At 47.3% G+C, this 27,580-nt stretch overlaps 1 protein-coding gene across 1 annotated transcript in view; it reads left to right on the forward strand.

Annotated features, from left to right (window-relative positions):
* NAA15 (N-alpha-acetyltransferase 15, NatA auxiliary subunit) overlaps window positions 1-27,580 on the forward strand; it is a 778,287-nt gene that overhangs the window by 384,963 nt on the left and 365,744 nt on the right. Inside the window, exons 6-9 of the mRNA XM_086962172.1 lie at window positions 10,515-10,668; window positions 11,753-11,872; window positions 12,044-12,139; window positions 12,302-12,408. Of these exons, the coding sequence (XP_086818298.1) occupies window positions 10,515-10,668; window positions 11,753-11,872; window positions 12,044-12,139; window positions 12,302-12,408 (477 nt within the window). The remainder of the gene's footprint in view (window positions 1-10,514; window positions 10,669-11,752; window positions 11,873-12,043; window positions 12,140-12,301; window positions 12,409-27,580) is intronic.

Raw genomic sequence — 27,580 nt, forward strand, 5'->3', positions numbered from 1 at the left:
CCCGGTCTATCCCCCTTTCCATATCTACGTGCCTCTGCATGTTTTCCAAGAAACTTCACCTCCCTCTGTGCCTCTTTGTCATAGTCTAGCAACTTGGATTTTAGCTCTGCTAGTGTACCATCCAAGTAATATCGTGTTTCAAGATCTTTGATGTTGGCCTCAATGGACATCAGCGTGATCCTAATCGCCTTAAATACCTCTACCTGCATTGTCCTCTAAAAACCACCTTAAATGCCTCCCACAAAGACGCTTCAGTGTCGACGGAGCCTGTATTAAGAGTAAAGTAGTCCTTTATAGCTTTACGTATTTCTTCCTTGAACACCTCATCCAACAATGCATGTGGTGGGAGACTCCAGGAAAATGCCTGGAGTCAGGGAGCGATAGCCGCTAAAGGCATGGGGAGTGATCCGACAACGTTCTTGGCAGGTGGGCCATCTCCACCACCCAGCTAGTCACATCTCGAGACACCAGCCAGTAGTCCAACCGGGACCAAGCTTTATGGTGTTCGGAGAAACATGTAATGTACAATAAATGCTTAACACTACCCTCTGATAAAGCCTTACTGCTCGCCATCACTACCACAAATGGAGAGTAATGTATTATCTACTTTTACCTCTGCCTACCTTTGGGGTTCCACTAGACTCTGTGCACACTATACCTTACGTTGATATAGTTAATACAGAGCCATCTTCCTACCCTTATCAAAATAAATATGTACCCCCTCCTTCAAGAGGGCATGTCGGGGACCATCCATGTGCTGTGGGCTCAAATGGATACAAAAGGGCGAAGGACAAAGTTACTGCCATTGCTGGATGGAGCAGGGAAGTGGATCTTATGTTTTGAGAAGAATACCACGGGAATAAAGTTGGCGATATGCGATTTCAAATTGTTCAGTAGCCTTATAGGAGAGCAGACTAACATGGTGTTTGCCGAGGTTGCATCACAGCAAGTTCGCAGACAACACCTAGCATGACAGGCTGCATTGAATACATACAGGCACCAAATATGGATGACGCTGAGGGAGTGGTTTCCTGACCGCCCTGACGTAGGTGGGTTAATGGTGGAGACTATGAAGCCCGAAGAGACTAACAGATTTTATGGACAGAATAGTACGGGCCCACAAGTCACATTCTTTTATACTATATGTAGGAAGCTGGCTCTGTGTATACTATACCAAAATTTAGTGTACACATATTCCATATGAGCTCACTTGGACGATACAACGTCAGCGGATGCGGCTGCCGCTAAGGACTGCAGCGTCCTGATTCTAAGGTTATTGATAATGTTCTATTAATAGACTTCCTCAAAAAAAGGGAGGTTCCCCTGTCACGTATACCAGGGAGGGGGATATTCAGTCAAAGGAAATTGGAAGTCCCTGTAGTAATTGTAGCAGACTAGGATCGCTGAGAGAATCTTGGGGGGAGGGGGGGGGCGGGGGAGGGTTCTGTAGGGTAGTAGGGGTGTTACAAAACAAGCTTTATAGCTAAATCAAAGCAAGTAACTAAAGTAACTGGCACATACACCTAAAGTATAAAAATAATGTGCAAAGTTTATTTTCAGCCTCCCAACTGGGTTACATTCTAAAACCTACTACAGAACATTTAAAATACCACCTAAAGTGGTAACACAATATATAAAATTACAGTCAAAGTGTAAAAAAGTTGACGCGGCGTTTCAGTGCTAATCAGTCTTGACCCCTTCATCAGGACATTAAGGTCATTTGACTCCGTATCTGTATCTTGGGTTGAGAGAGCTTTTCAATTGCTTTTCAACTCGCTGTGAGCTTCTCAGATAGTTTCCACAGTTATTTAAAATCTTGAAGATAAAACACAATGTTTTCTATGTGCACGGAGGAACCACCGTTGTCGATAGGAGTGGCTTCTTTTTATACAGTTTTTCTTTGGTTAATTTTTCTTCGTGACCAACTTTGTATGAGTTGGGTGTATAGGTACGGTTAATTAATCTTCACCGAACATCCGGATACTTTTCATAATCAGGAATTTTGATATCTTATAATTCGAAATCGGCCTCCCTGCTCCTCCGTGCTGTTACCTTCATTCCGATAAGAAGCCGATTTCGAATTATAAGATATCAAAATTCCTGATTATGAAAAGTAACCGTACCTATACACCCAACTCATACAAAGTTGGTCACGAAGAAAAATTAACTAAAGAAAAACGGTATAAAAAGGCTTTAAAAGAGCGATAGCGCCAAGCGTCCCACCTGCACCTACGTGGAATCTCAATATTCTGACAAGCCGTATGGGTCCACCTTTTGAACCGGTATACAATTGCCCTCTCCATTTTCTTGCATGGAAGGGTGCTTTCTTAATTGCTATTACCTCACTAAGGTGTGTTAGTGAGTTCCAGGCACTAACCTTAGAAGAACCATTCTTCCAGCTTCACAGGGATAGGGTGGTTCTTCATACTAACTCAAAATTCCTTCCAATGGTAGCATTCCCTTTCCACAGCATCCCCTTTCCACATTGAACAATTGGTTGATCTACCTGTTTTCGTAGCTCAACCAGATTCTGTGGCAGAAAGGGCTCTTCATACGCTAGGTGGTTAAAGAGCTTTAATGTATTATATTGACAGGACAAAAGATTCTCATAAAATAGCCTTGTTGCTTTGGTTCCCTCTCATAAAGAAAGGGAAACCCATTTAAAAATCAGGCATTTCTAGTATGGATCATTAAATGCATCCAGACATGCTATCTCAAAGCCAAATGGACTTTTGTCTTTCATAGATTCACATGCCTGAATCATTCCCCGTCGTCGAGACGGGAGCCTCCGGTATATAAAAAAGTAATGTCCTAAGACATACATATAACAGAATAGGCCTAAGGGTCTCACCTTATTGTCCTATCTAGGTCCTTATGTAGGAAGGACCAAACAGAGTAGGCCCAAGGGTCCCACCTTGGTAGCCTATCTGTGTCCTTTTGTAAAAAGGACCAAAGTAAAGAGAAACAGCCAATCAGCTACTACCTCCCTCTAGAACCTTCCTGTCAGGAGCCTCAGTCTCTCAGATTTTCTACCGCACGTTGTGCTAGGGAGTCTCCACCTGAGTTCTCCTCAGGAATCTTACTTTTCATCATAATTCGATATTTTCTCGACTTCACTGCTATGGCTGATAGCCGGAAGAAAGGACTCTTTCGAGCCTGTGTTTCTTGTGGCAAAAAGAGGCTTCACGTGGAGGATACACATGAGACCTGTTTATACTGTCTCTACCCCCACCACCAGGCCAAGGACTGCAAAATATGTCGTACTTTCTCCCATAAAACCCAGAAGGACCGGGAAGGACGTCTTCTGATATGGCTGAACAGACTTAAAAACAAGCCAGAAAGCGACTTGGTTTCTGAAGGTGAGAGCATGTCTGGCGCCTCGCAGTTCTCCTTGAAGAGGCCTAGGGTTTCCTCTCCTGGCCCTTCAGACACCCCTCCTAAGAAGGCCAGAAAGTCTTCAGAGGGCAAGCCACCTGTGTCTGACAAGGACCTTCCTGTCCCCAGGAAGCAGTCTCTGATTACAACGACGACGACAACGTCGACGGCCTCCTCAGCGCTGAAAACCATCTCTACGTCGACGACAACAGTGTCGACGACGACAGCCTCGTCGGCGTCTTCCTCGTCGACGAAAACGACACCTTCATCGTCGACGAGTAGACCGCTGTCATCTACTGTTCCCTCGACGACTAGGACTACGTCGTCGACGACGCGGTCGACGCCGAGGACATCGACGACGACACCGTCGACGAAAGCCACAATTTTGACGAAGCCTCCATCGTCGACGAGGACATCGACGACGGATATACCGTCGACGAAGGGTAAAATTCCACCGACGACGGAAAGCTCTTTGGTGGCACCATCGACACAGGCGTCGACGGCAACTACTACCTGGAAGGAATCCGAGCTGCTCTCACATGCTATGGATGCCCAGACGCCCCATGTCACGATCAGGATTACTAAAAAACCAATTACACCGGACATGACATCACCTAGTAAGGTGCAACAACTAACACCATCCTGCTTCTTACAAGACCAGTAACTGGATGAGGAACCGTTTACCCAGGCCACTAGCCCTTCGGAACTGGTGCTTAAGTGCCAGAGTACAGATGAGGAGCAAGATGTTGAGGAACCTGTGAATCAAGCTGTCCATACTCAGGTACACACACAAGTGACACCAATGGTGTGCCTGCCAGCATCCTTAGTTTCGGATCTGCGATTCCTCATCCAAGACTTTAAAGAGCGGTTTCCAGAAAAAGCCACTCCTGTTGCTCCTCCGGCTCCGCAGGTACCTGCGCCCGTACCACGACATAAGCCCCCTCCGCTGGTACTTCCTAGAACTCCGTATCCAGCACAAGACACCATCTCGTCCGATGACGATGAGAGGGACCATGAAGAAGGGGAAGTCCGCGATGACACAGACCCTGACGCAGACCAGGACTACGTCACTCACTCTCCAGCCTCTCCAGAGCCACAGTCTTCGGAATCTCCACCCGCAGACATTGGCGGCTTCCATAGCCTCATTGAAAGGGCAGCCAAAAGGTTCCATATGTCCATGGAAACACAGGAGACTGAATGTTTCCTCTATGATTTTAAGGAACCTGCGAAGAAAACAACAAGATCGATCCCGATCATTGACTACCTACTGAAACAGGGCAAACAACTCATGCAGACGCCAGCTTCTCTGCAGGTAGTAGTGCCCAGACTTGACAAAAAAATACAAAGCTACATCTTCGGCACCAGCATGTCTCACGGGTCACCCCAAGGCAGACTCCGTGGTCACTCAGGCAGCGCAGAAGAATTTGCGAAACCCTGCATCTCCCTTATCTACACCACCCGATAAAGAAGGCAGGAAACTAGATGCCATCGGAAAACGCTTTTCCACCACGTCTGCGACGACGGTGAAGATCGCCAATTCTATTGCACTCCTGGGCCGCTATAACCGTCAACTCTGGGCGGACATCGCGCCCTACCTCGCTGACCTTCCAGAGGATTTGAAAGAGGAGGCACACTCGCTACTCCTTGAGGGCCAAACATCGGCTTCGGAATTGATCGACTGTGCCATCGACGTAGCCATGACTGGCTTCAGACAGCTGGCGGGCGCTGCTGTTCTAAGACGTCAAGGTTGGCTTAAGGCCACCTCCTTCCGGCAGGATGTTCAAACTAAAATAATTGATATGCCGTATGATGGCGAACATCTTTTCTGCGAAAAGATCGATGAAGCCCTCACCACAATCAAAAAGGACACCGATACAGCCAGAGCTCTGGGAACTCTACAATCTAGAAATCAGTCCTTTCGTGGCAACAGAGGGAGAGGACAATCTACGTACAGAGGTTCCTACCAAAATAGGTCCTCCTATTTGTACTCCCAGGGCAAGACGCAGTTTTAACAGAGTCAAAACCAGTCGGGACGTCAAACTTCCTACAACAAATCGTCCTACAGGGGAAAAGGTCAGAAGAGACCCGCGGGCAATCGTCAATTGGCCAGCCCCTTCACCATCACATTCTTTACGACTTGGAGGAAAACTCTCCTTTTTCCTACAGAATTGGCGACAAATAACGACGGACCGGTGGGTTTTACAACTTCTCCAATTCGGCCACTCATTGGAATCCCTTTCAAATCCCCCGACGACACCACCTGCCAAGCGCCCTCACTGACACCTACGGCTGCTTCTTCAGGAAATAGCTTCCATGCTTCAAAAGGGCGCAATAGAAAAAGTTCCACACACCCAAAAGGGGGAAGGATTATACTCCCACTTCTTCCTAATTCACAAAAAAGGCAAGAAATGGAGACCAATCCTCGACCTGAGAGCGCTCAATGTGTTCCTAAAGAAACAGTCGTTCCGTATGGTCACACTACAAGAGATCCTGGGACTCCTGGAAAAAGGCGACTACATGACATCACTAGATCTTCAGGACGCCTATCACATCCCTATCCTCAAAGGACACAGGAAGTACCACAGGTTCGCAGTAGCAGGAATCCACTACCAATTCCGTGTTCTCCCGTTCGGCCTCAAATCTGCCCCACGGATATTTACAAAATGCCTCTCTCCTGTCGCAGCCTTTCTTCGTCAACAGGGACACCAGGTTTTCCCATACCTGGACGACTGGCTGGTAAAGGCTCCGTCAGCAACAGCCGCAGCCGCGTCTTCCAGCGCCTGTCTGCATCTTTTCCGCCAACTAGGCCTGACCCTCAACAGAGAGAAGTCATCACTGAAACCAAGCAAAATCGTCACTTTCTTTGGAGCGACCCTGGACACGGAACGCGCAAGAGCCTTCCCATCGCAGGAGAGAAAATCGAAACTTATCTCCTTGGCCACGTTAGTGGCATCCAAAAAGACTCTGACTGTCCGTATCTTCAAGTCGCTCCTCGGCATGATGTCTTCATGCATTCTGCTCATCCCACACTGCCATCTAAAAATGCGCCCCCTTCAGGAAGAACTGACAAGACAGTGGACACAAGCTGCGGGATCATTCGAAGACCGCATACGAGTCACTCAATCTATTGTCAACCATTTACAATGGTGGAGGTCGACCACACACCTGTCGCAGGGACTGCCATTCCTGCTCCCGGCGCAACCACATGTAGTCACGACGGACGCATCCCTAGAGGGCTGGGGTGCGGTCCTGCAAGAACTACAGATCTACGGCAAATGGACGCCGCAGGAATCCAAACTCCATATCAACATTCTGGAGCTAAGGGCAGTCTTTCTGGCTCTCCAATCGTTCCTCCCACGCATCCGAAACTCCCCAGTGCTCGTCAGGACAGACAACACCACGACGATGCACTACCTGAACAAACAGGGAGGGACGCGTTCTCTCTCTCTCTCTCTCTCTCTCTCTCTCTCTCTCTCTCTCTCTCTCTCTCTCTCTCTCTCTCTCTCTCTCTCATCTCAGAGAGTCTGGAATTGGCTCCTCCAGCATGGAATAACACTCAAAGCTGAATACGTTCCGGGCAAAGACAATGTCCTAGCGGACGCCCTGAGCAGGGAACAGGGAGCTGGATGCGAAGGCGATAAACTACATCTTTGCGGAGTGGGGAACACCGCAGATAGACCTCTTTGCCACCAGGGAGAACGCCAAATGCCCAAGCTTCGCAAGCAGGCTTCCCCAACCAGGAACACTAGGGAATGCATTTTCCATAGCTTGGCGGAACGTGTTTGCTTACGCCTTTCCGCCATTTCCACTGATACCCAGGGTAATCAGGAAGATGAAATCGGAGCCCTGCACCCTGATTCTCATCGCCCCATCCTGGCCGAGGCAGCATTGGTACACGGAACTTCATCGCCTGTCTAACCAACCGCCTCTTCGCCTACACAGTCATCCGACCCTGCTCACAATGTCCCAAGGACAGGTTCTCCACCCGAACCTGGGCCCTCTGAAGTTATCAGCCTGGCTCCTGAATACCGCAAATTCAGCCACCTGAACATTCCGCAGGAGTGTAGAGATGTCCTCGCTAAAGCTAGAGCTGACAGCACTAAAAAGACCTATTCTCTCAAATGGAAGCGCTTCTGTGTCTGGTGTGCGAAAGAAGACCTACACCCTTTCCATGTCACCCCACAGCAACTGCTGCCATATCTGCTACATCTGGCGCAGTCAGGACTTGCACATGCGTCCATCAAGGTACACCTAGCAGCAATATCCAGGTTCACAAGAACGTCTAAGGGTCCTTCCCTGTGGGCGGACAGGCTCATCAAACAATTCCTGAGGGGCCTATTCAGGTCCTTTCCAAGGCCAAAACCTATCCCTCTGTCATGGCAACTCAACGTGGTCCTTCATCAACTGATGAAGCATCCCTTCGAGCCTATCCACAAAACGGATATCAAATTCCTGTCGTGGAAGACGGCCCTACTCCTGGCCTTAACCGCAGCCAGAAGGGTCGGTGAATTGCAAGCCCTCTCCATCCAAGACCCTTTCTTACAATTCAGAGAGGACAGAGTCATCCTGCGTACCAACCCACGATTCATACCCAAAGTCCCATCGTACTTCCATCTTAATGAGCCAGCGGTTCTCAAATCGTTCTTTCCGAACCCATCTAAGTCGGCTGAAAGAACGCTGCATTCTTTAGATCTTAAGAGATGCCTCAAATTCTATATTGACAGAACAAGACAATTCAGAAAATCATCCCAACTCTTTGTCGCATTCAGCAGACCAAGGAAGGGCATGCTCTTGACGAAACAAAGTATATCAAGGTGGATCTCTTCAGCGATAACTTTCTGCCATGACAAGGCTGGGCGGCCTTTGGACTCGCGGGCCAAAGCCCATTCCACGAGAGCCATGTCCACGTCTGCGGCACTGTTTGCTGGAGTGCCACTCCTGGACATCTGTAGAGCGGCGACCTGGAAGTCCCCGCATACCTTCACCAGACACTACTGCTTGGATGCTGAGCTGACAAAAGACGCAGCAGTGGGCAGAGCAGTGCTTCGCCATCTATTCCAGTGAGGTGAGCCTTCTTGCTTCCCACCATCCTTGACTGGTATGCACATCTTTTTATTACTAGATACTACATGACATTGTATGTTGTTGATTAACAGTCGCAAATATTTCCTATCTGCAGACTTATATATGCTGTACCAACACAGAATGTGCATATTGTATTGCTTGCTACTCTCATTCAGGCATGTGAATCTATGAAAGACACCCAAATACTGGATAAGAAATGCGTTACTTACCTGTAACTGCAGTTATCCAGTATTAGTGTCTTTCATAGATTCACATGCACCCTCCCGCCTCCCCTGGAAGGACTCACCTCTCTCTAACAAGTTTACACCTAACTAACTTGGTGCGTACGAAAATCTGAGAGACTGAGGCTCCTGACAGGAAGGTTCTAGAGGGAGGTAGTAGCTGATTGGCTGTTTCTCTTTACTTTGGTCCTTTTTACAAAAGGACACAGATAGGCTACCTAGGTGGGACCCTTGGGCCTACTCTGTTTGGTCCTTCCTACATAAGGACCTAGATAGGACACTAAGGTGAGACCCTTAGGCCTATTCTGTTATATGTATGTCTTAGGACATTACTTTTTTATATACCGGAGGCTCCCGTCTCGACGACGGGGAATGATTCAGGCATGTGAATCTATGAAAGACACTAATACTGGATAACTGCAGTTACAGGTAAGTAACGCATTTCATACTCACTAGAGCACGCACCAGTCGTAAAATGCAGACAGCTATGACTTTTTTTGGGCAGCATTCCCATTGCTGACATTTGTAAAGCAGTTACATGGTTGACACCATACACTTTTACCAGGTACTATTGTGTGGATGTTTTAGCACACCAACAAGCTAATGTAGGGCAGGCAGTGCTAGGTGCACTTTTTCAAGCCACTGCTTTTTGGAGGGCACTGCTATACAGTCTATGCAAAGTCTAACAAATGCCTCAATCAAATTTTTACTTGCCATGTAAGCATCTGTTCTTAGCATGTAGTGCTGCAGATTCACATGCACCCACCCTCCTCCCCGGACACCTGTGGTCATTGCAGTCTTAAATCTATATTTTCATACCCATGGAGATTTCTTTACCTACACTTACTTTTACTCCATTCTCGACCTCATGTGGGAAAATAATCTAACAATGGAGTTGATGCCCATGCACACTATTACCAAGATGAGGAGTCACCTTACCTCGTGACTCGAAAAACCTCTTAGAAGAAAAACAATTTGCAAACACCTGGACCCAACACTAGATGGCATGAGTTTGCAAAGCAGTGAATCTACAGCATTTCACACCAAGAACAGATCCTTAAAGGGTAGGTAACCTAATCCTTCACCATCCAGAAGAGGGGGTGCAATGCACATGTGACGAAGCAAATTTAAAGATTGAGGACTGTCAAATGTCAAAGGCTATGCAGCATCCTTCAGTCATGGTCCCCAGCCTAGCTCTCAATTCACCTAATCAGACCAGGTGTTTATTGCTTTGAGCCACTACCAGCTAACATAATGAGCATCCCGAAATTGTAGCCCTCGCTCACCCGTCCATGGTTGAGGAGCCAAAGCCAAACCTGTGAAATTTTCAAATCAGCCCTACTCCCTTCTCCTTCCCCCTCCCCCCACCTCCTAAAGACCTTGTCCCCTCTTTGTTCCTTCTGTGGTTTCCTGGGGAAGTTGGAGAAAGGGAAATTGAAGCATGTGCCCTAAAAACTAGCCTCCAAAGGCTCCAGCCCCCCAGGGAAATAGTCGGAAAAACGACAGTCCAGGCCTGTCAACTGTAGGCTGCACATTTCAAATGCAATTTTCTTTGTTTATAAATGTTATTAGAATCTGATTTTTGTTGCCGATCTAGCAACTCTCTTCTTAACAAGTCCATTGACAAATAACGATTCCAGAGGAAAGGAATAACTGTCAAATATAGTCTCTGGCTCTAGGTGCCTCATTCCATTGCAATGATCTTGGGTCCTCATACTGATTGAAGCTGTTTTGTGTTGTTCAGCATCAATTATTAACCTACTTTTTACAAAGTTATATAAGTGTGAGCTTTGATTTTTTTTAAGAAACTAAAAAACTTTTTTACTCATGCAGACGTCTCCTGATAAAGTTGATTATGAATACAGTGAACTACTTCTGTATCAGAATCAAGTCTTGCGCGAGGCAGAGCTCTATAAGGAAGCCCTCGATCATCTCGTCACCTATGAAAAGCAAATCTGTGATAAGCTTGCTGTTGAAGAAACTAAAGGTATTGCAGATTTTTTGCCTTGTGGGGATACTTGTATGCTAGTGAATGATTGCCATGTTGTAACATTTTTTTTAAAGACGTTAGCTATTGTTTTTTCAGTGGGATTTGCCATTTTGGTAGTTGATGCAATTAAGCGTAAATATTAAAAAGACATTTTAGTTCAGACACACCTTTCAAAATGACTCTGTGAGTTAAGCCCTCTTTGATTAGCATAGACTTTCTTGAAAGCGGTATGCTCTAATCCTAGCACCACCTAAAGTGTTTCTTTTGGCTGTTGAGTACCGAAAAGTATGGAAATAAAACTGCATGTGCAACACGAAATGGCAAAACACAATCTTTTACAAAGGAGTGACTTTCCTGAACTTTTTTTGCTGCTTGTGATGTAAATAGTTCGTAGAGTATATCCTTCAAAAGTTCTAGATAAACAATTCCCTAATGTATAATGGCCTGGGCACACTGAGTGGTTTATCCTTTTCAAACATTGGTTTCTATGATTAATTGGTTTGAGACTTCTTTTGTGGTTTTTGCTTCCATTCGAAAGAATGGTCAGACAGCATTTTTTGCCATTTGCGTTTGTCAATGGAAGCAAGAATACCTTACTGCATATTCCCCATTCTGTCATTGTTCGAAACAATATGCTAAAAAAATAGAGACAAGATGATACATATTTGTAATTTGACATACTATTACTAGTTTTTCTTCACTAGGAGACGAACTATTGATGGAAATTATTTCTCTGAATGTTTGTGTTGTATTGGGTATTTAGGTGAGCAATATCTAAACGTCTTTTCTTTCCTAATAACATACATTAGCAACATTGATGCACAAAGGCAGTACTTGCTGAGCAGTTAACAAGTTAGAAATGTTGAGCCCTTGTAAAAAAATAAAAAAAGTCAATCATAGTATCATTTGCGCTTAGTGTATAACTCAACCACAAGACTATGTTAAGCACTTGCTTTTCTTCATATAATGGTGCGCTTTTCAAATACTTTTGATGCATGAACTGCTTGTTTAGAAGTGTTGAAGGGCTGCTTAGTTCGAAGACAGGACTGAACCCTTGTTAATTCTTTTCTGCCTTTTGTAGGGGAGGTTCTGTTACGTTTGGGTAGACTGGATGAAGCAGCCAATGTTTACAGAGGACTGCAAGAGAGGAGTCCAGAAAACTGGGCCTACTACAAAGGGTTAGAGACTGCACTTAAACCAGGTATATATTTTTCTCTTAATTTTAAAGCTGCTGATAAAAATCTTTTACTACTTAGACAGAACATTATTTTTTCAGGTGCATCTCTTTAATGTTTTCTGTAGTGTTTTTATTTTATATTCTTTGTAAATGAAAATCTAACTGTTTATGTGACTATACCCTATTTTTACCTAGCGAGTGTAGAAGATCGGTTAAAGATTTATGAGGATGGATGGATGAGATACCCGAGGGGACTTGTATCACGAAGATTGCCATTAAACTTTTTATCTGGTAAGCATAATCTCTTCTGATTTATTATACAAATACTCAGAACAGAGTTCTTTGGAGTGCCATCAGCAGATTGCTTCTGTTTGGCACTCCTTCAAAAGTACTTTGAATACTCAATTGAATCTGTGATTGAGAGGATAGCTATCTGTCTTCTTGTCTTTTTAGGTGATATGTTTAAAGAATGCCTGGACAGATACTTAAGAATGAATTTTAGCAAAGGCTGTCCACCAGTTTTTAATACTTTGAGGTCGCTATACCATGATAAGGAGAAGGTAAGAAAATATTTTGTATAATTTAATTTTCTCTGACATGGCACCTAGGTTGATAGCAATCTTGGTAGCATTTATTCTTAGTAATGTAATATTCTGGTACTGTCTCTACTCCTATCTCCATGTCTTATCCGCCTTTTAGGTTACACCCCTCCATCCTGATTTCACCACCTGGCCGTGATTTACCATCATGGCCAAAGTCTATAGCCATGCTACCTTTGTTGTTCGGATGAACAGAGTTTCTACGTCTTTGGGAACACTTTCTGTACTCTTCAAAGAAATGTGCATTTTCCGCATTATATCTTTTACTGGTGGGGAAGAGGGTGAATGACTCTCTTGATCTTGGCTTGGGCATTTTACTTCAGGCATGAATTGCCTTGTTTTGAATGTGTTCGGGACTCTTATCTTTTGGTACAGATGGTGATTCTGGGTTATCGTGGACCATGAGGCAATCTGATTTTTCACGTTGCTTTTCTTTTTTGTCTTTTTTTAGAGCTGAAGTTGCCCTGATAAAAGAATACTTTTTTATTTTCTTGTGCGATTTTATTGCTATTAATCTATGATAACCTTACCCTGTGTCCAGTTGTGAATGCGAACAGGTGATGCTTGTTAATTCAGCCACTACCATTTGAAAATCAGGACAATGGATTGTAGATCATGATTCCATTTGCTTAAGGTTCAGGTACTCTTGAGGCGACTTAGTTGGTGCTGACCCACTTCTGTATATATCCCATTAAAAAGAGAGAACTCTATTGGAGGATGATCTCCATTCGCTTGAACTGTGCTCTAGCTAGATATTGATGGGCACTGTAGGAGTATATAGTGGACCAAAATGAGGTACACAGTCTAGAGTCCTCGCAACCCTTATTGGTTTACAGAGGCAAAAATAACACTAAATGCTCTCATTTGTGGTAGCGTGGGTGAGCAGTTCTGTAGTAGGGGATCTCTGTGTATAGTCCTAATCTAGTGAATAGTCCCGCCCATGCGCATGGACCCCGGCAATCAAAAATAATCTCTTAAGTTGTCAAATCATGCAGAAACTGCAAAGACACTTAAGAGAGAATTTAAAGACAAATAATGCAGCCTATATCCACAAGCTACACTGTCCAGTACTTCAACTAGAAATTCCACCAAACAAAACCACACACAACACAGCCTGCCCAGTTTCTTCCATAGAGAAACTTGCCTCTACCAGAAAAAGACTCTGGAATGATAGAGAGAAAGGCATGGACAGACAAGCCCCATAGGCTGCCATTATGTGGCTTAAATATTATACTGTGCCTTTAAGAGAACTTTCCAGAACTTTTTCCCAGTATCCCAGAATGCACAGCAGGTCCCTTTTTACTTTCAGTTCTTTTTGAAGGCGTAGCACGCCAGACCTGTAGCATTCCTTACATGAATATTAATCTCCACCGGGGAGGAGGGCGGGCGCTTATGACTGTAAAAGAGATACCCCTACTACAGAACTGGAGTTACAGGACAGAAACTACTCCTTCTGTAGTAGGGGATCTCTGTGTGTAGTCATAATCTAGTGAATAGAATGGCAAGCCCATCCCCACACCAAAGCGGCGGTGGAGAAAAGAAATTAACACCACTATTGTGCGAACAACTTCCGCAGCGAAGCCTGCCCAACCTTAGCATCTGCCCTGGCATTCGTGTCCAGACAGTAATGCTTAGCAAAGGTATGAACCGACTTCCAAGTGGCCGCCTTGCAGATCTCTGCAATCGGAACATTAAGGAGTAAAGCTGTCTTGGCAGCTTTTCCCTGGTGGAATGAGCCTTAGGTTTACCCCCTAAGGTCTTATTAGCTTTTTGGTAACACAGCTGTATGCAGGACACAATCCACCTGGAGATGGACTGCTTAGCGGTAGCAAGACCCGTCCTGACCGATCCATAATTGACAAATAATTGGTCTGACCTACGAATATCTTTGGTTTTATCCAGATAAAATTTCAACACCCTCCTAACATCCAGGGAATGTAGAGACCTTTCCGCTGGAGATGAAGGATTCTGAAAAAACGTAGGCAATGTTATGGTCTGGTTGACATGAAAATTAGAAATAACCTTGGGAAGAAATTTAGGGTGAGTACGCATAACAACCTTAGCAGCATGAAATACAGTATAAGGTTCTTGGCAACACAACGCCTGAATTTCACTCACCCTGCGGGCCGATGTAATGGCCACGAGGAACGCCGCCTTCCAGGACAGGTGCTGCAACGAAGCCTTATGAATAGGTTCAAAAGGCTCCTTCATCAATCTGGACAGCACCACATTCAACTCCCATGAAGGCGAAGGAAGCCTGACAGTTCAAGTTCAGAGATTTGTATAGCGCACTACTCACCCAGAGGGTCTCAAGGCGCTTGGGGGAGGGGGGTATTTTATTTATCGAATATCCAAGTTTTAAGTTGTTTTCTGAAGGAGAGGTGTTTCTGTGTAAGGCGGAGGTGGGTGGGGAGAGAATTCCAGGTTTTGGCCGCTAAGTATGAGAAGGTTCTTCCTCCCATGGTAGATCTACGGATGCAGGGAATTGCGGCGAGGGCTTGGTTGGATGATCGAAGTTTTCAGGTGGGGGTGTAGAAGGACAGTTGCGTGTTGAGGCATTCGGGTCCTAAGTCGTAGAGGGCTTTGTGTGCGTGAGGAGACGAAACGTTCTCTTGTTGACGGGGAGCCAATGTAGGTCTTTCAGGTGACCGGAAATGTGAGCTTGGCGGGGGATGTCCAGTATGAGTCTGGCTGAGGCGTTTTGGATGCGTTGGAGTTTTTTCTGTAGTTTGGCTGTGGTACCGGCGTAAAGGGTGTTTCCGTAGTCCAGTCAGCTTGTGACCAGTGCATGGGTGACCGTCTTTCTTGTTTCGGTGGGGATCCATCGGAAGATTTTTTTGAGCATGCGTAGGATGTTGGAGGATGAGACGGCGTTGACTTGTCTGGTCATTGAGAGGGAGGAGTCCAGGATGAATCCCAGGTTGCGTGCGTGATCCGTAGGTATAGGTGCGGTTCCCAGGGCCGGTGGCCACCTAGAGTCGTCCCAGGCGGAGGGGGATGATCCTAAGATGAGGACTTCCGTTTTGTCCGAGTTCAGTTTTAGCCGGCTGTTCTTCATCCATTCGGCGACTTCTTTCATTCCTTCGTGTAAGTTGGTTTTGGCGGTGTTTGGGTCTTTGGTGAGGGAGAGGATCAGCTGGGTGTTGTCTGCGAAGGAGATGATGTTGAGGTTGTGTTGGCGTGCGATGGATGCGAGGGGACTCATGTATACGTTGAAGAGGGTGGTACTGAGCGGCGATCCTTGTGGAACGCCGCAGATGACTTCGGTGGCCTCTGATCTAAAAGGGGGGAGGCAGACTCTCTGGGTTCTTCCGGTGAGGAACGAGATGATCCAGTCCAATGCTTTTCCTTGTATTCCGACGTTGCTGAGGCGTTGTATGAGGGTGCTATGACAGACTATGTCGAAGGCTGCGGAGAGGTCAAGTAGGATGAGGGCAGCTGTTTCTCCGTTGTCTAGTAGAGTTCGGATGTCGTCTGTTGCTGCGATGAGGGCGGTTTCGGTGCTGTGTTTGGCTCGGAAGCCGGACTGTGAGGGATCGAGGGATTTGTTGGCTTCGAGGAAGGCGGTGAGCTGATTGTTGACGGCTTTCTCTATAACTTTGGCAGGGAACGGAAGGAGCGATATGGGGCGGTAGTTCTTAAGTTCAGTGGGGTCTGCTGTGGGTTTCTTCAGAAGGGCGCTGAGTTCGGCATGTTTCCAGCTTTCCGGGAAGGTAGCGGAGTTGAGGGAGTAGTTGATGACGTCTCGGAGATGGGGTGCGATGATGGAGTCTGCTTTGTTGAAAATGTGGTGGGGACATGGGTCGGTTGGCGATCCTGAGTGGATGGAGTTCATCAGACGGATGGTGTCTTCAGTGGTGATTGGATTCCAGGCGCAGAGGTTGTTAGAGGGGGGTGTTGGATCGGGGGTGGGTGCAGTGGACTGGTCTCCGGACTGGTTTTCAAAGCTATTGTGTATGTCGGCGATTTTGTTGTAGAAGAAAGAGGCTAGGGAATCGCAGAGGTCTTGGGAGGGAGTGATGTCGTTGGTGCCAGCGGTGAGGTTGGTAAAGTCTTTGACTATGTTGAATAGTTCCTTGCTGTTGTGGGCGTTTTTGTCAAGTCGATCCTTGAATGCTGATTTCTTGGTGGATCGGATCAGTTGGTGGTGTTTGCAGGTAGCGTTTTTGAAGGTGGTCAGGTTGTCAGTGGTAGGGTTTTTTCTCCAGGCGTTCTCGAGGGTGCGACAGAACTTCTTGGATTTCTTAAGGTCATCGTTGAACCAGGGGGCTTTTTTATTACCATGCTTGATTTGATGGTTCTTCAGGGGTGCTAGTTCGTCTGCGCTGTGGGTGATCCATTGTGTGAGGTTGGTGGCTGCTTAGTTTGGGTCCGATGATTTGGGTCCGATGATTTGGCAGGGGAGTTTTTGTTTAGCGATGTGAAGAGCTGGTCGGTGGTAATTTTGTTCCAGTTTCTTCGGGGAATAGGTTGTGGGGTGTTGTAGATCGTGGTCTTTTTGAAGTTGAAATGAACGCAGATGTGGTCCGTCCAGTGGAGAGCTGTGGTGTGATTGATGGAGATGTGTTTGCTGGAGGAGAAGATTGGGTTGAGTGTGTCCCCGGCATAGTGGGTTGTTCGAGTCCGAGGTTGGCCAGGTTGTCTAGAAGGGTGGTGGTGTTGGAGTCGTTTTTCTTTTCAAGGTGGTAGTTGAGGTCTCCCAGTAGAATGTAGTCCTCGGAGGGGAGGACTTGTGGGCTGATGAAGTCAGTGATGTCATCGCTGAATTGTGTGCGGGGTCCTGGTGGTCTGTAGATGAGGGTGCCTCGAGTATGGTCTTAGGGTCGGTGTGGATCTGGAAGTGAAGGTGTTCAGCGTTTGTGAGGTAGTTGTCGGAACTGGTCGTGATGCGGATGGTGTTCTTGTGGACGATGGCGAAGCCTCCTCCTGTTTGGTTGGTGCGGTCCTTTCGGATGATCTTGTAGCCGTCCGGGATGGCTATGGCGATGTCGGGAGCTGATGAGGCGTTCATCCAGGTTTCTGTAAGGAAGGTGATATCCGGTGATGTAGTGTTGAGTAGGTTCCAGAGTTCAATGGCGTGTCTGGACAGAGCGGGTGTTGAGCAGGTTGCACTTTAGGTGGTTAGTGTCGAAGCTCCGTTCTGAGTTTGTGGATTTGGTGTGGGTCCTGATGCAGTCGAACTTGCAGGAATGGCAGGTGAAGGGTCCATGGGTGTATCCTGGGACGGCTTGGTAGCAGTTAGTTGGGCGGCCGGGGTTAAGGGCTGAGAGGGTTGCGGCATCGTATGTTATGCGGCCGGAGTGGATTTTGCGGGCGACAGGGGGTTTGGCGCTGAGCGCAGTCCAGGCGTAGACGGGCTTACCTTTGGCGCACCTTCGGCGCGCATGGGGCGCTTCCGCTGCGCGTGAACGCTGCGTGCTGAAGCATCTGTCATAAGTGGATGGTGGAGGGGGCGGAGCGAGGAAGGGGCAGCTGGGAGGCGGGAGCGGGGTGGAGAGCCGGGCTGGGAGGCACAACAAACAAACAACAAGATGGCTGCAAGCCAAAAGTGAGACCGGACGAGATTGGGGCACACCTGAAAATCGCGCTTTTAATGGGCAGTGGCACCGGCACAAACAGGCACACAAATTGAAATTAGGCAAAGCGAGCAGCACACAGAAGAATTAACAAAAGAGCAGCAGTCCAGCAATTAAGCGCTATGAATCGATACAATCAATCAGGCACAATTAATACAGTCAAGCACAAGTAAATGCAGTAAGCAGTGCGCACTTGGACTCTAGTTTTCCTGTAGGCAGTCAATGCAGCAAGATGAACCTTAATGGAATGAACATTAAGGCCAGACTGCGCCAAATCTAGAAGGTAAGGAAGGATGACGTCTTCCTTGCACATAGTCGGGTCATAGTCTTGGACTGGCACCAGATACAGAACCTCTTCCACTTGTAAGCATAGGAAGTCCGAGTGGAAGGTCTCTTAGACTCCTTCAGTATGTCCATGCAATCTTCGGGCAGATTTAGATGGCCATATTGCACTATTTCAGGAGCCAAGCCGCCAAACTCAAAGACGAGAGGTTGGGGTGCAACATCTGCTCCCCGAACTTCGTGAGAAGGTCCAGCCTGCACGGCAGCCGAATGTGAGGAAGGAGAGACCGTTGAAGCAGGTCCGTGAACCACCACTGTCTGGGCCATTCCGGGGCAATGAGAATCATCCGAACCCTGGATCGGGCCAGCTTGATGAGGACCGCTGGAATTATGGGAATGGGTGGAAAAGCGTACAGAAAGCTGTTCGACCAGTTGATCCATAACTCATTCCCCAGCGTCCCCTGCTGGTAGTACCTGGAGGCGAAGTCTCGGCATTTGCGGTTTTCGGCGGTGGCGAACAGATCTACGTCTGGAGTCCCCCACCTTGCGAAGACTTCTCCTAGTACTTTGTCGTTTATGACCCATTCGTGGTTTTCCTGAATCAGTCTGCTCAGTGCGTCCGCCTGAACATTCTGCTTCCCTGGGGGGAGGCATATGTTGCATACAGTAATTTACAATCGTTTCTGGGGGTCTCCTTCAGGACTTGAGTTCGTATGGGGCCAAGGTCCAAAGTACCACCAACAGTAACTCGTTACCTGCCCTGGGGCGTCCGGGTGAGAGGTGCTAATCGGGTTGGTAGCGTTGCGCGGTACACCTTTGAAAAGAAGGGGGGCAGCTAAAAACAGGCTGCAGAGGGGAACTTGGGGTCAGGTCTGTGAGCTCCCAACGGTGGCTTGGGTCCGAAGGATCCTGGGAACAAGGAGCACAGTTGGTTCATCGGTACATGTGCTGGGGTGTTCAGGTGCAGAGTGAATAGATCGGGTGGGCTCTGTGCATCCTAGGTCCTTGCACTGGTCTGTCTCGTCTGTTGCGGGTGCAGTAATCAGGACAGCTGGGCCACTGGGTCATTGCAGATAGTCCATCAACAGCTGCTCAGACTCTGTGTTGTTAATCCCGACTTGACTTAAACAGCCCTTAGCTCTGGTTCGCTCCTATCCTGAAAGTCTTGGGGTGATTCGTGGGGGCTGAGAAAAAAGGGGGGTCCCAAAACGTGTTTGCCCCATGCAATTTTCCATAGGTATTGTTCATCGCGGCTACAGCCCGAAAGGCTGAACGGAATTGCACCAAATTTGGCAACGTTTTGTAGTCCTTGGTTCAGACTCGTGCCTTTAGCTTTTGCTCCTCCAGTAAGCGCCACGGAGCTGCGTTGCAGAGTTTTGTAAAAAGGGGCGTTGCCTCTGAACACCTCTCTGCAATGCAGCTCCCTGGCGTATTCTGGAGGTACCTGGTAGGCTAGTTGGCCCCCAGGGGACCTCAGGATTGAAGAGGAATTAATTCCCCTATTTAAAACGGGCCACAGGGCGTGTTTGCAGACATGTCACATCAGGCCCTGCCCCCTTCCTTCACCATTGTGCAAACGCGCCATGTGGTGCGTTTTAAGTTGAGGAATTCTTATTCAAACTTGAAGCTACCTGGGGGCCAAGTAGCCCACCAGGTACCTCTAGTATGCGCCAGGGATCCTAGTTGCAGAGAGGTGTTCAGAGGCACACGCCCCTTTTTAAACTTCTCTACAACGCAGCTCTGTGACGCTTACTGGAGGTACCTAGTGGGCTAGTTTGACCCTAGGGACCCTCAGGGTTCAAGGGGACGTAATCTCCCAACTTGAAACGTGCCATGGGGCGCGTTTACACTGTGGTGAAGGGAGGGGACGGGGCCTGAGGCGACGTGTACAAATACGCCCTGTGGCACGTTTTAAGTTGGGGGAAAAATGAATCTTCAAGCCTGGGGGCCAAGTAGCCCACCAGGTACTTCCAGGAAGCGCCACTGCGTTGCAGAGAGGTGGTGCAGGCCTGCCCCTTTTTACATCTCTGCTACGCAGCTCTGTGGCGCTTACTGGATGTACCTAATGGGCTAGTTGGACTCTAGGGACCCTCACGATTGAAGGGGAATTATTTCCCCAACTTAAAACGCGCCACAGGGCTTAAAACGCAAATTATAGCGCGCCTAGCACAGTGAGAGCACTGCTCCCTAGCGGCGCTCGGAGCGCACCCCACTCTGCTGGGGCTGCAAATCGCGTAAGGAGCGCAAAAGCGTCCCGCGATGGCAAGGGGACCTGTAGGGGTCGCAAAACACCAGCGCTATCAACAAAGCCACACGCTGCTCACAGAAAGCCCCCAAAACCCAGGAGAGAAGACAAAAAACCACTTAACTTGCTGCTGAGCAGCGAAGAAAGAGGAAGAGGAAGTGGATGCAAGGCATGATGGTTGCTGCCGGTGCATAGAGACTGACAAAGGACTTATTGTTCAATTTCCTGTTTTTTCCCTGGTGTTCATGGGAAAAGTAGTTTTTACATGTTTTTTCTTGCTGCTGTGAGAAATAAAGTGAAGAAAGTAAGGCATAATCTGAAGCCTCCGGTCCTGCCATAGAATTATTTCCCCAACTTAAAACGCGCCACAGGGCGTGTTTGCACAGTGGTGAAGGGAGGGGATGGTGTAGGAAAGTGGCTCTATATATACTGGACTGAAGTAAAAGCAGCCGAAATACGAATTCCGATTTACTCACCTGTTATCAGGAGAGAATCCAGTGCTGGACCTTTGAGTCCAGTACTGATCCTGAAAAATAATTCTAACCGTACTTACCAGTAACTTGTATTTCCTTTCATAGGTATCGATTGTCTGGTTTTCACTTGAAAAGTTTCTCTTACCAGTAACTTGTATTTCCTTTCATAGGAATCGATTGTCTGGTTTTCACTAGAAAAGTTTCTAAGTGTTGATTTTTACAAACTACAAATATTCCTTAAAAATCGCCTGTATGACTTAAAATGCATTCTTTCAACTGTTTACAGGAGATGCACCAGTGCTGGATCCAAGATCCACCACTGAGTAAGAAAAAGTAACAATGACACTACTTACTGCTAAGTGAATTTCCTCCCATAGGATAACATTGGTGATTCTATGTGAAAAAGTTTGTCAACTTTTAAAATAAAATAATATTCCTTAAAATCACTGCTGTAACCAAAATGCTTTTACTCAACTGTTTACAGGAGATGTCCCAAGACTGAATCTAGGATCCAGTCCTGTGGTTAGAAAAGTAATCCATAAAGTAACTAATTGCATTCAACTGGAAATTCCTATTGAGCTCAATGTTGCATTTTGTTGCTTATTGCAACAACTGTAACTACTGTACTTAAGTCTATTGCCTATTTATAAAGTATTTTAACTAAAGTAATTCATTCTGAGAAAGTATATTTTGTAATGTAAAATGTAATTATAATGTAATTTAAAAAATAAAATATCTAAAAATAAATAGTTTAAGAAAATGTAGTAAATTAGTATCAAAAAAATAAATATAACCATTAATACATTTAAAAGTTGTAATTTAAAATACTTTGAAATTCACTGAAAAAACCATAGGTTTCTGACATGTTAGTTAGGAATTAGCATTTAAAAAACCTTAGAAATTAACAGAAAAAAACCATAGGTTTCACCCAAACCGACAGACCACGCACGCAACCTGGGCTCCATCCTGGACTCCTCCCTCTTCATGACCAGGCAAGTCAACGCCGTCTCCTCGTCCTGCTTCAACATCCTGCGCATGCTATGGAAGATCTTTCGGTGGATCCCCACCGAGACCAGGAAGACGGTCACCCAGGCCCTCGTCACCAGCCGACTGGACTACGGCAACGCCCTCTACGCCGGAACCACCGCCAAGCTCCAGAAGAAACTCCAACGGATCCAGAACGCCTCAGCCAGACTCATCCTCGACGTCCCACGACACAGCCACATCTCCGGACACCTGAGACCTGCACTGGCTCCCGGTCAACAAGAGAATCACCTTCCGTCTCCTCACCCACGCACACAAAGCCCTTCACGACCAAGGCCAGAGCTACCTCAACAACTGCATCAACTTCTACGCTCCCATATGACACCTCCGATCAGCCAGTCACGCCCTCCCCGCATCCGAAGAGCGACGACGGGAGGAAGGTCCTTCTCCTACCTGGCCGCCAAGACCTGGAACTCCCTCCCGACCGACCTGCGCCTGACCCAAGACCACCTCGCCTTCAGGAAGAAGCTCAAGACCTGGCTGTTCGAGCAGTAGCAGCACCTCCCCCCTTAGCGCCTTGAGACCCTCCGGGTAAGTAGTGCGCTCTACAAATGCCTATGATTGATTGATTGATTGACACCTGTTATAGTTAGCTGGACATTTCACTCGTACAAAACCATTGAAATTCCTCCGTTATAATTAGTTGTACGAAGTAGAACTCGCGCGCCCGAAATCCACTGCTGATGATGTCACATATTACATCATTCATGACCTGCTCAGTGACATCACTGATGACATCTCAAAAGACATCACTGATGACCTCATCCACATGACCATCAGATACATCTCATCATCCACTAGTATAACCTTTCATCACTCACTGTAAAAAACAGAGTACCATATTTGAATCCATTGACACACCAATAAAAGTTTCTAAAAACCCACTCAGTGATTCTTAGATCTACACCCACATCTAATCACTTACCTATAGATTCAATCATACATGTATCACTCATACATGTATCGCCTGTTGCTGTCTCATCTCCTCCCCTGGGTCGAGACATTACCCAGTCATAGGGTATCTTTCATAGATTCACATGCCTGAACCGTTCCCCGTCGTCGGGATGGGAGTCCCCGGTACATAAGTTACGTAATGTCCCATTAGACATAAAGAGTAATGGGCTTAAGGCCTCACATTAGTAACATATCCAGGTCTTTTTGTAATAAGGACCAAACTCTTAGAAAACAGCCAGTCAGCTATCACCACCCTCTGGAACCTTCCTGGAAGGAGCTCTAGTCCCTCAGATTTTCTACCGCACGTCATGCTAAGGGAGTCTCCACTGAGCTCTGCTCAGGTTTTCCTTGTTTCTTGGATTCAAGTGATTTTTCCTCAGGATTCTTTGAGTGAAGTCTTATCTGTCTTCATGTCAGACACTCCTAAGAAAGACCTTTCTAGGCCCTGTCGTACCTGCAAAAAGGTTACACGTGTGAGTAAGTGGCTCTATATATACTGGACTAGAATGAAGTACAGTGTGTATAGAGTCCACCAACCCCAGAAGTATAACAGAGGTTACAGTCAGAACTGACCTTACTCTCCAAAGTGGTAGCTTGGTCGATCAGTAAGGGACCGTGTAAAGCATTTGTTGTACACTCAGTCAGCAAAAGTTTTCACACACTCAAGGACTGAACTCCAGGCCAATTGTTTTTATATCCACAGATATAGCTGTTTTATTTGTAGAACCAACAGTTATAAAAATATACTTTTCTGGTTATGAGCACTCTTGTGTAAATACTTTGCAAGGGAGCAATAAAGTTTGTGCACACAATGATTACAGTATTTGTAGTAAGCAACACAATTCTAAAACACACTCTAGCATTGAGCTCAATGGGTTTTCTATATATAAGTACAGTTGATTACTATATGGATTACTTTGGTAGTTCCAGGACTAGATCTGAGATTCAGTCCTGGGGTCGAAGCTGAAACCAGATAAGCAAACACGTTTTAGTTACTGTAGTGCATTTTCATGAATATAAAGGGGTTTTAAAAGTTCACACTTAAAAACTTTTCAATGTAAATCTGACAATGTTATTCAATGGGAGAAAATTGAGGTTGCAGGTAAAGTACGATCGCGTTATTTTTGTAACCCAGCACTGGTCTCCTAGGGCCAGCACTGGGGGCTTAACTCAAAACAGGTAGGTTATTGCGTTTCAGTATTTCGTATGATTTTTAAAGAATATTTCCAGTTTTCAAAAGTAGACAGAAGAAATTTCATAGAAAAGCGGACAATGGGTTCCTATGGAGAAAATACAGATTACTAGTAAACCTGCTAGGGATTACTTTTGTGGTTCAGTACTGGGCTGAAAAGGTACAGTACTGCCGTCTCCCCTGGTCACAGGTGAGTACTTCGGAATTCGGACTTTGGCTGATTTTATGTGAATGTTTCCAGTTTTCAAAACTTCACACAAAAATTTTTCAAGTCAAAAGGGTCAATGTTTTCCAATGGCAGGTAAGCGAATTACCGGTTTCCAGGTGAGTACTTGGTTGATGAAGTTAGGCTTCTGGGCATAGACTCAGGGGTCCCCCGGTAGGCCCAATGATATCCAATGAGGGAAAGGGGGCCTTCGGTTGGTGGCTGCTGGCTAGCAGGCCACGCGGCTCTGGGAGCTGGGCTCCTGGTCACTTGCTCAGGGCAAGGGGGAAGTAGGATAGGACAAAGGGGTCACAGCCAGCGGCACTCGGGCGGCTGGGTGCAGGGTGCTTTTGAGCCGTTGGGCGCTCAATGTCATCCAACGAGGATCTTGTAAAGGGAACAAAGGCTACAGGCTCGGGGACTGGGACTCTCCAGGGGCGACCAGCACTTCGAGAGGTAAGTTGGGATCTTGGAGCCCAAGTAGATACCCCAAAGGGAGGCACGGGGCTGTAGGGCGCAGGGTGCAGGGGTGTCTTTGGGTGTCGGAAAAGCTTACCCTCTGCTGGTCGCGGTTGGGGTGGCCCCTGGTTCTGAGTCTGCAGGCGTCAGCTGGTTCGTCGAGGAGGGTCTTTGGGCACTGGACTTCGGATCGCAGTCACCGGGGGACTTCCTTGTGGTCTTGGTTCGGGTTGGCCCGGCCCGGGCTCGACTGGTGCAGAGTGGGCTGGTCCGGAGCTTCCTGGTTGGCACCAGGTGGGTTGTTGCAGCAGAGCCTCTGCTGATGGGAGTCCCAATCTTCAAGAGGGTCAAGGCAGGCAGGTCCTCTGGGTGTCCCAAGGTTACTGTCCGCGGGGGTCGCGGAGTTTAGGCAGGAGCAGGTTCCAGGATCAACAGGCCGGTAGGGCTGGGGCCAAGTCAGTTGTTGTTGTCCTGTTAGCAGCTGCACGGCGTGTCTTCTTCTTGATCTTTTATTCTTTTTGGTATCTGAGGAAAGAAGGTTCAGAAAGCCCCTAAATACTAAATGTAGGGGTGTTACAGGTAGGGCAAGGGCAGGGACCAATGGGTCCCTGTCCTGGGGTGAGTACACCCCGTAGCCTGCTCCTCTCCTGTGGGAGGGGGGCAGGAGCCTAGTTGGGATTGGGCAGGGCTCTCCTTCTACAAGATGGCCGGAGCCCGGGGTCGTACTTCACCTCGCCTCCTCCACCTGAGGGGTGGAGTTGGCAAAGGTTGGCACACCCCCCTTCCTGATGTAGTTTTTCCCGCCAGTCTTCCCGCCAGTGTTGGGGTAGAACTGGTGGGGGCCAGTTGCTGGGTACAGCAAAAGGTCTGGAGAAGCTCTCAGAGGCGGCATGCCTTTGAAACATCCCGGGGGAGGAGACATAGCACCTCGCCCAGGATGTGCATTGTTGCAGGCCCAGGGGAGCGTGGGGCTCTCCACCCAAGGGTCCAGCAAAATGTCTGCTGTGTGGCAGCCTCTGCAGACGTGGATTGTAGGTTCGGGTTTTGGAGGGCATCTTTAAGATGCCCTCTGGTGCATTTTACATTAAATCCCACCCAGGCATCAGTGCAGGTTTAATGTGCTGAGAAGCTTGGTACCAAACTTGTCAGTCTTCAGTGTAGCCATTGTGGTGCTGTGGAGTTCGTAATGACAACCTCCCAGCATCATGTAAATGTAAATGTATTTGAGCTTGTAAAGCGCACTGCTACCCGTCCATAGGTCTCCTGGCGCTGTATAACTCTGGGGAACCCGTCCTGGCTTTCCCTGTGGGATGGTCCTAGCTGGGAGTCCCCAAGGTGGAGCCAGGCATCCTCGGAATTGATGGGGCTGTTGTGGAGATGAGGCAAGCTAATGCCCAGAGTTGCCGAGTGGAACCCCTAATTAGAGTAAGCACCGAAGCGAGAATTATCGAGTCCGCTGACCAAGGTCCACGACCCTGCCGCGTCGGGAATTGAACCCTGGTCCCGGGCCGACTTCTGCTCTCGGGTCTGCCGCCTCTAACCAGTGAGCCACACTTCTCCATCCAGTGAGCCACACTTCTCCATATACTCTTAATGGCATCACTGCACTTACCGGAGGCTTCCATAATCTCCTGGAAAGAGCGGCGCAGCACTTCTAACTTCTTAAGCCTTCTCACCAACAGGACTGTTTCCTTTATGACTTTAAGGAACCTTTCAAGAAATCGGTAGGATCTATGCCTATCATAGATTATATCTGGGATCAAGGCATCAAAGTAATGCAAAATCGTTTCACAGTTCCCCCAGTCTTGTCAAGACTGGACAAGAAATATAGAACTCCAGACAATGCTCCAGCCTGCCTTATAGGCCATCCGAAGCCTGATTCAGGGATTATTCAGGCAGCTCAGCGGAGGTCAAAAAACTCTTCTGCGCCACTTTCAGCTCCTCCGGATAAGGAGGGCAGACGCCTAGACAATATTGGAAAACGTTTTTCTTCCATGTCGGCGTTAACGGTGCGAGCGTCTAATTCGTTGGCATTACTGGGGTGCTACAACAGGCAGATGTGGTCAGACATTGCACCCTACCTAGAGGCCCTGCCGCAAGAGTCTAAGGATGAGGCAAAAAAAGTACTATTAGAGGGCGAAAGATCAACCTCAAATTATCGATTGTGGTTTCTGCCAACTGGCTGGGGCGGCAGTCCTACGACGCCAGGGTTGGCTTAAGGCAACAACATTCCGGCCCGAGATCCAGACAAAAATTCTGGACATGCCCTATGATGAACAACTCCTCTTTAGCACTCATATTGCTGAAGCCCTTCAAGGAATAAAGAAGGATACAGACACAGCCAGGGCTTTGGGTAAGCTTCAATATAAAAGAACCCCTTTTTGAGGCTCAAGGGGTAGAGGGCAATATTCCAATAGAGGAGGCTACCAGCAGTATAGATCCTCCTACTCCTCCTCAAACCAACAATACAGGCCACAATTTCAGCAGCGGCAACAAGCTCAAAATTCATAGAACAATTCTTCCTTTCGTGGAAGAGCCGGACGCCAGAAGGATTTCGCCCAACGCCAATGACTTCTCTCTACCTCCATTCTCCATTTCCACGTTGAAAGTAGGAGGAATAATATCCCACTATCTACAGAATTGGAAGCAAATAACAGACCGTTGGGTTCTCCAACTAGTGCAATTTGGACATTCGCTGGAGTT

The sequence above is a fragment of the Lissotriton vulgaris genome, chromosome 3_1 (assembly GCF_964263255.1).
Source record: "Lissotriton vulgaris chromosome 3_1, aLisVul1.2, whole genome shotgun sequence".
In the NCBI taxonomy this organism is placed as follows: domain Eukaryota; kingdom Metazoa; phylum Chordata; class Amphibia; order Caudata; family Salamandridae; genus Lissotriton; species Lissotriton vulgaris.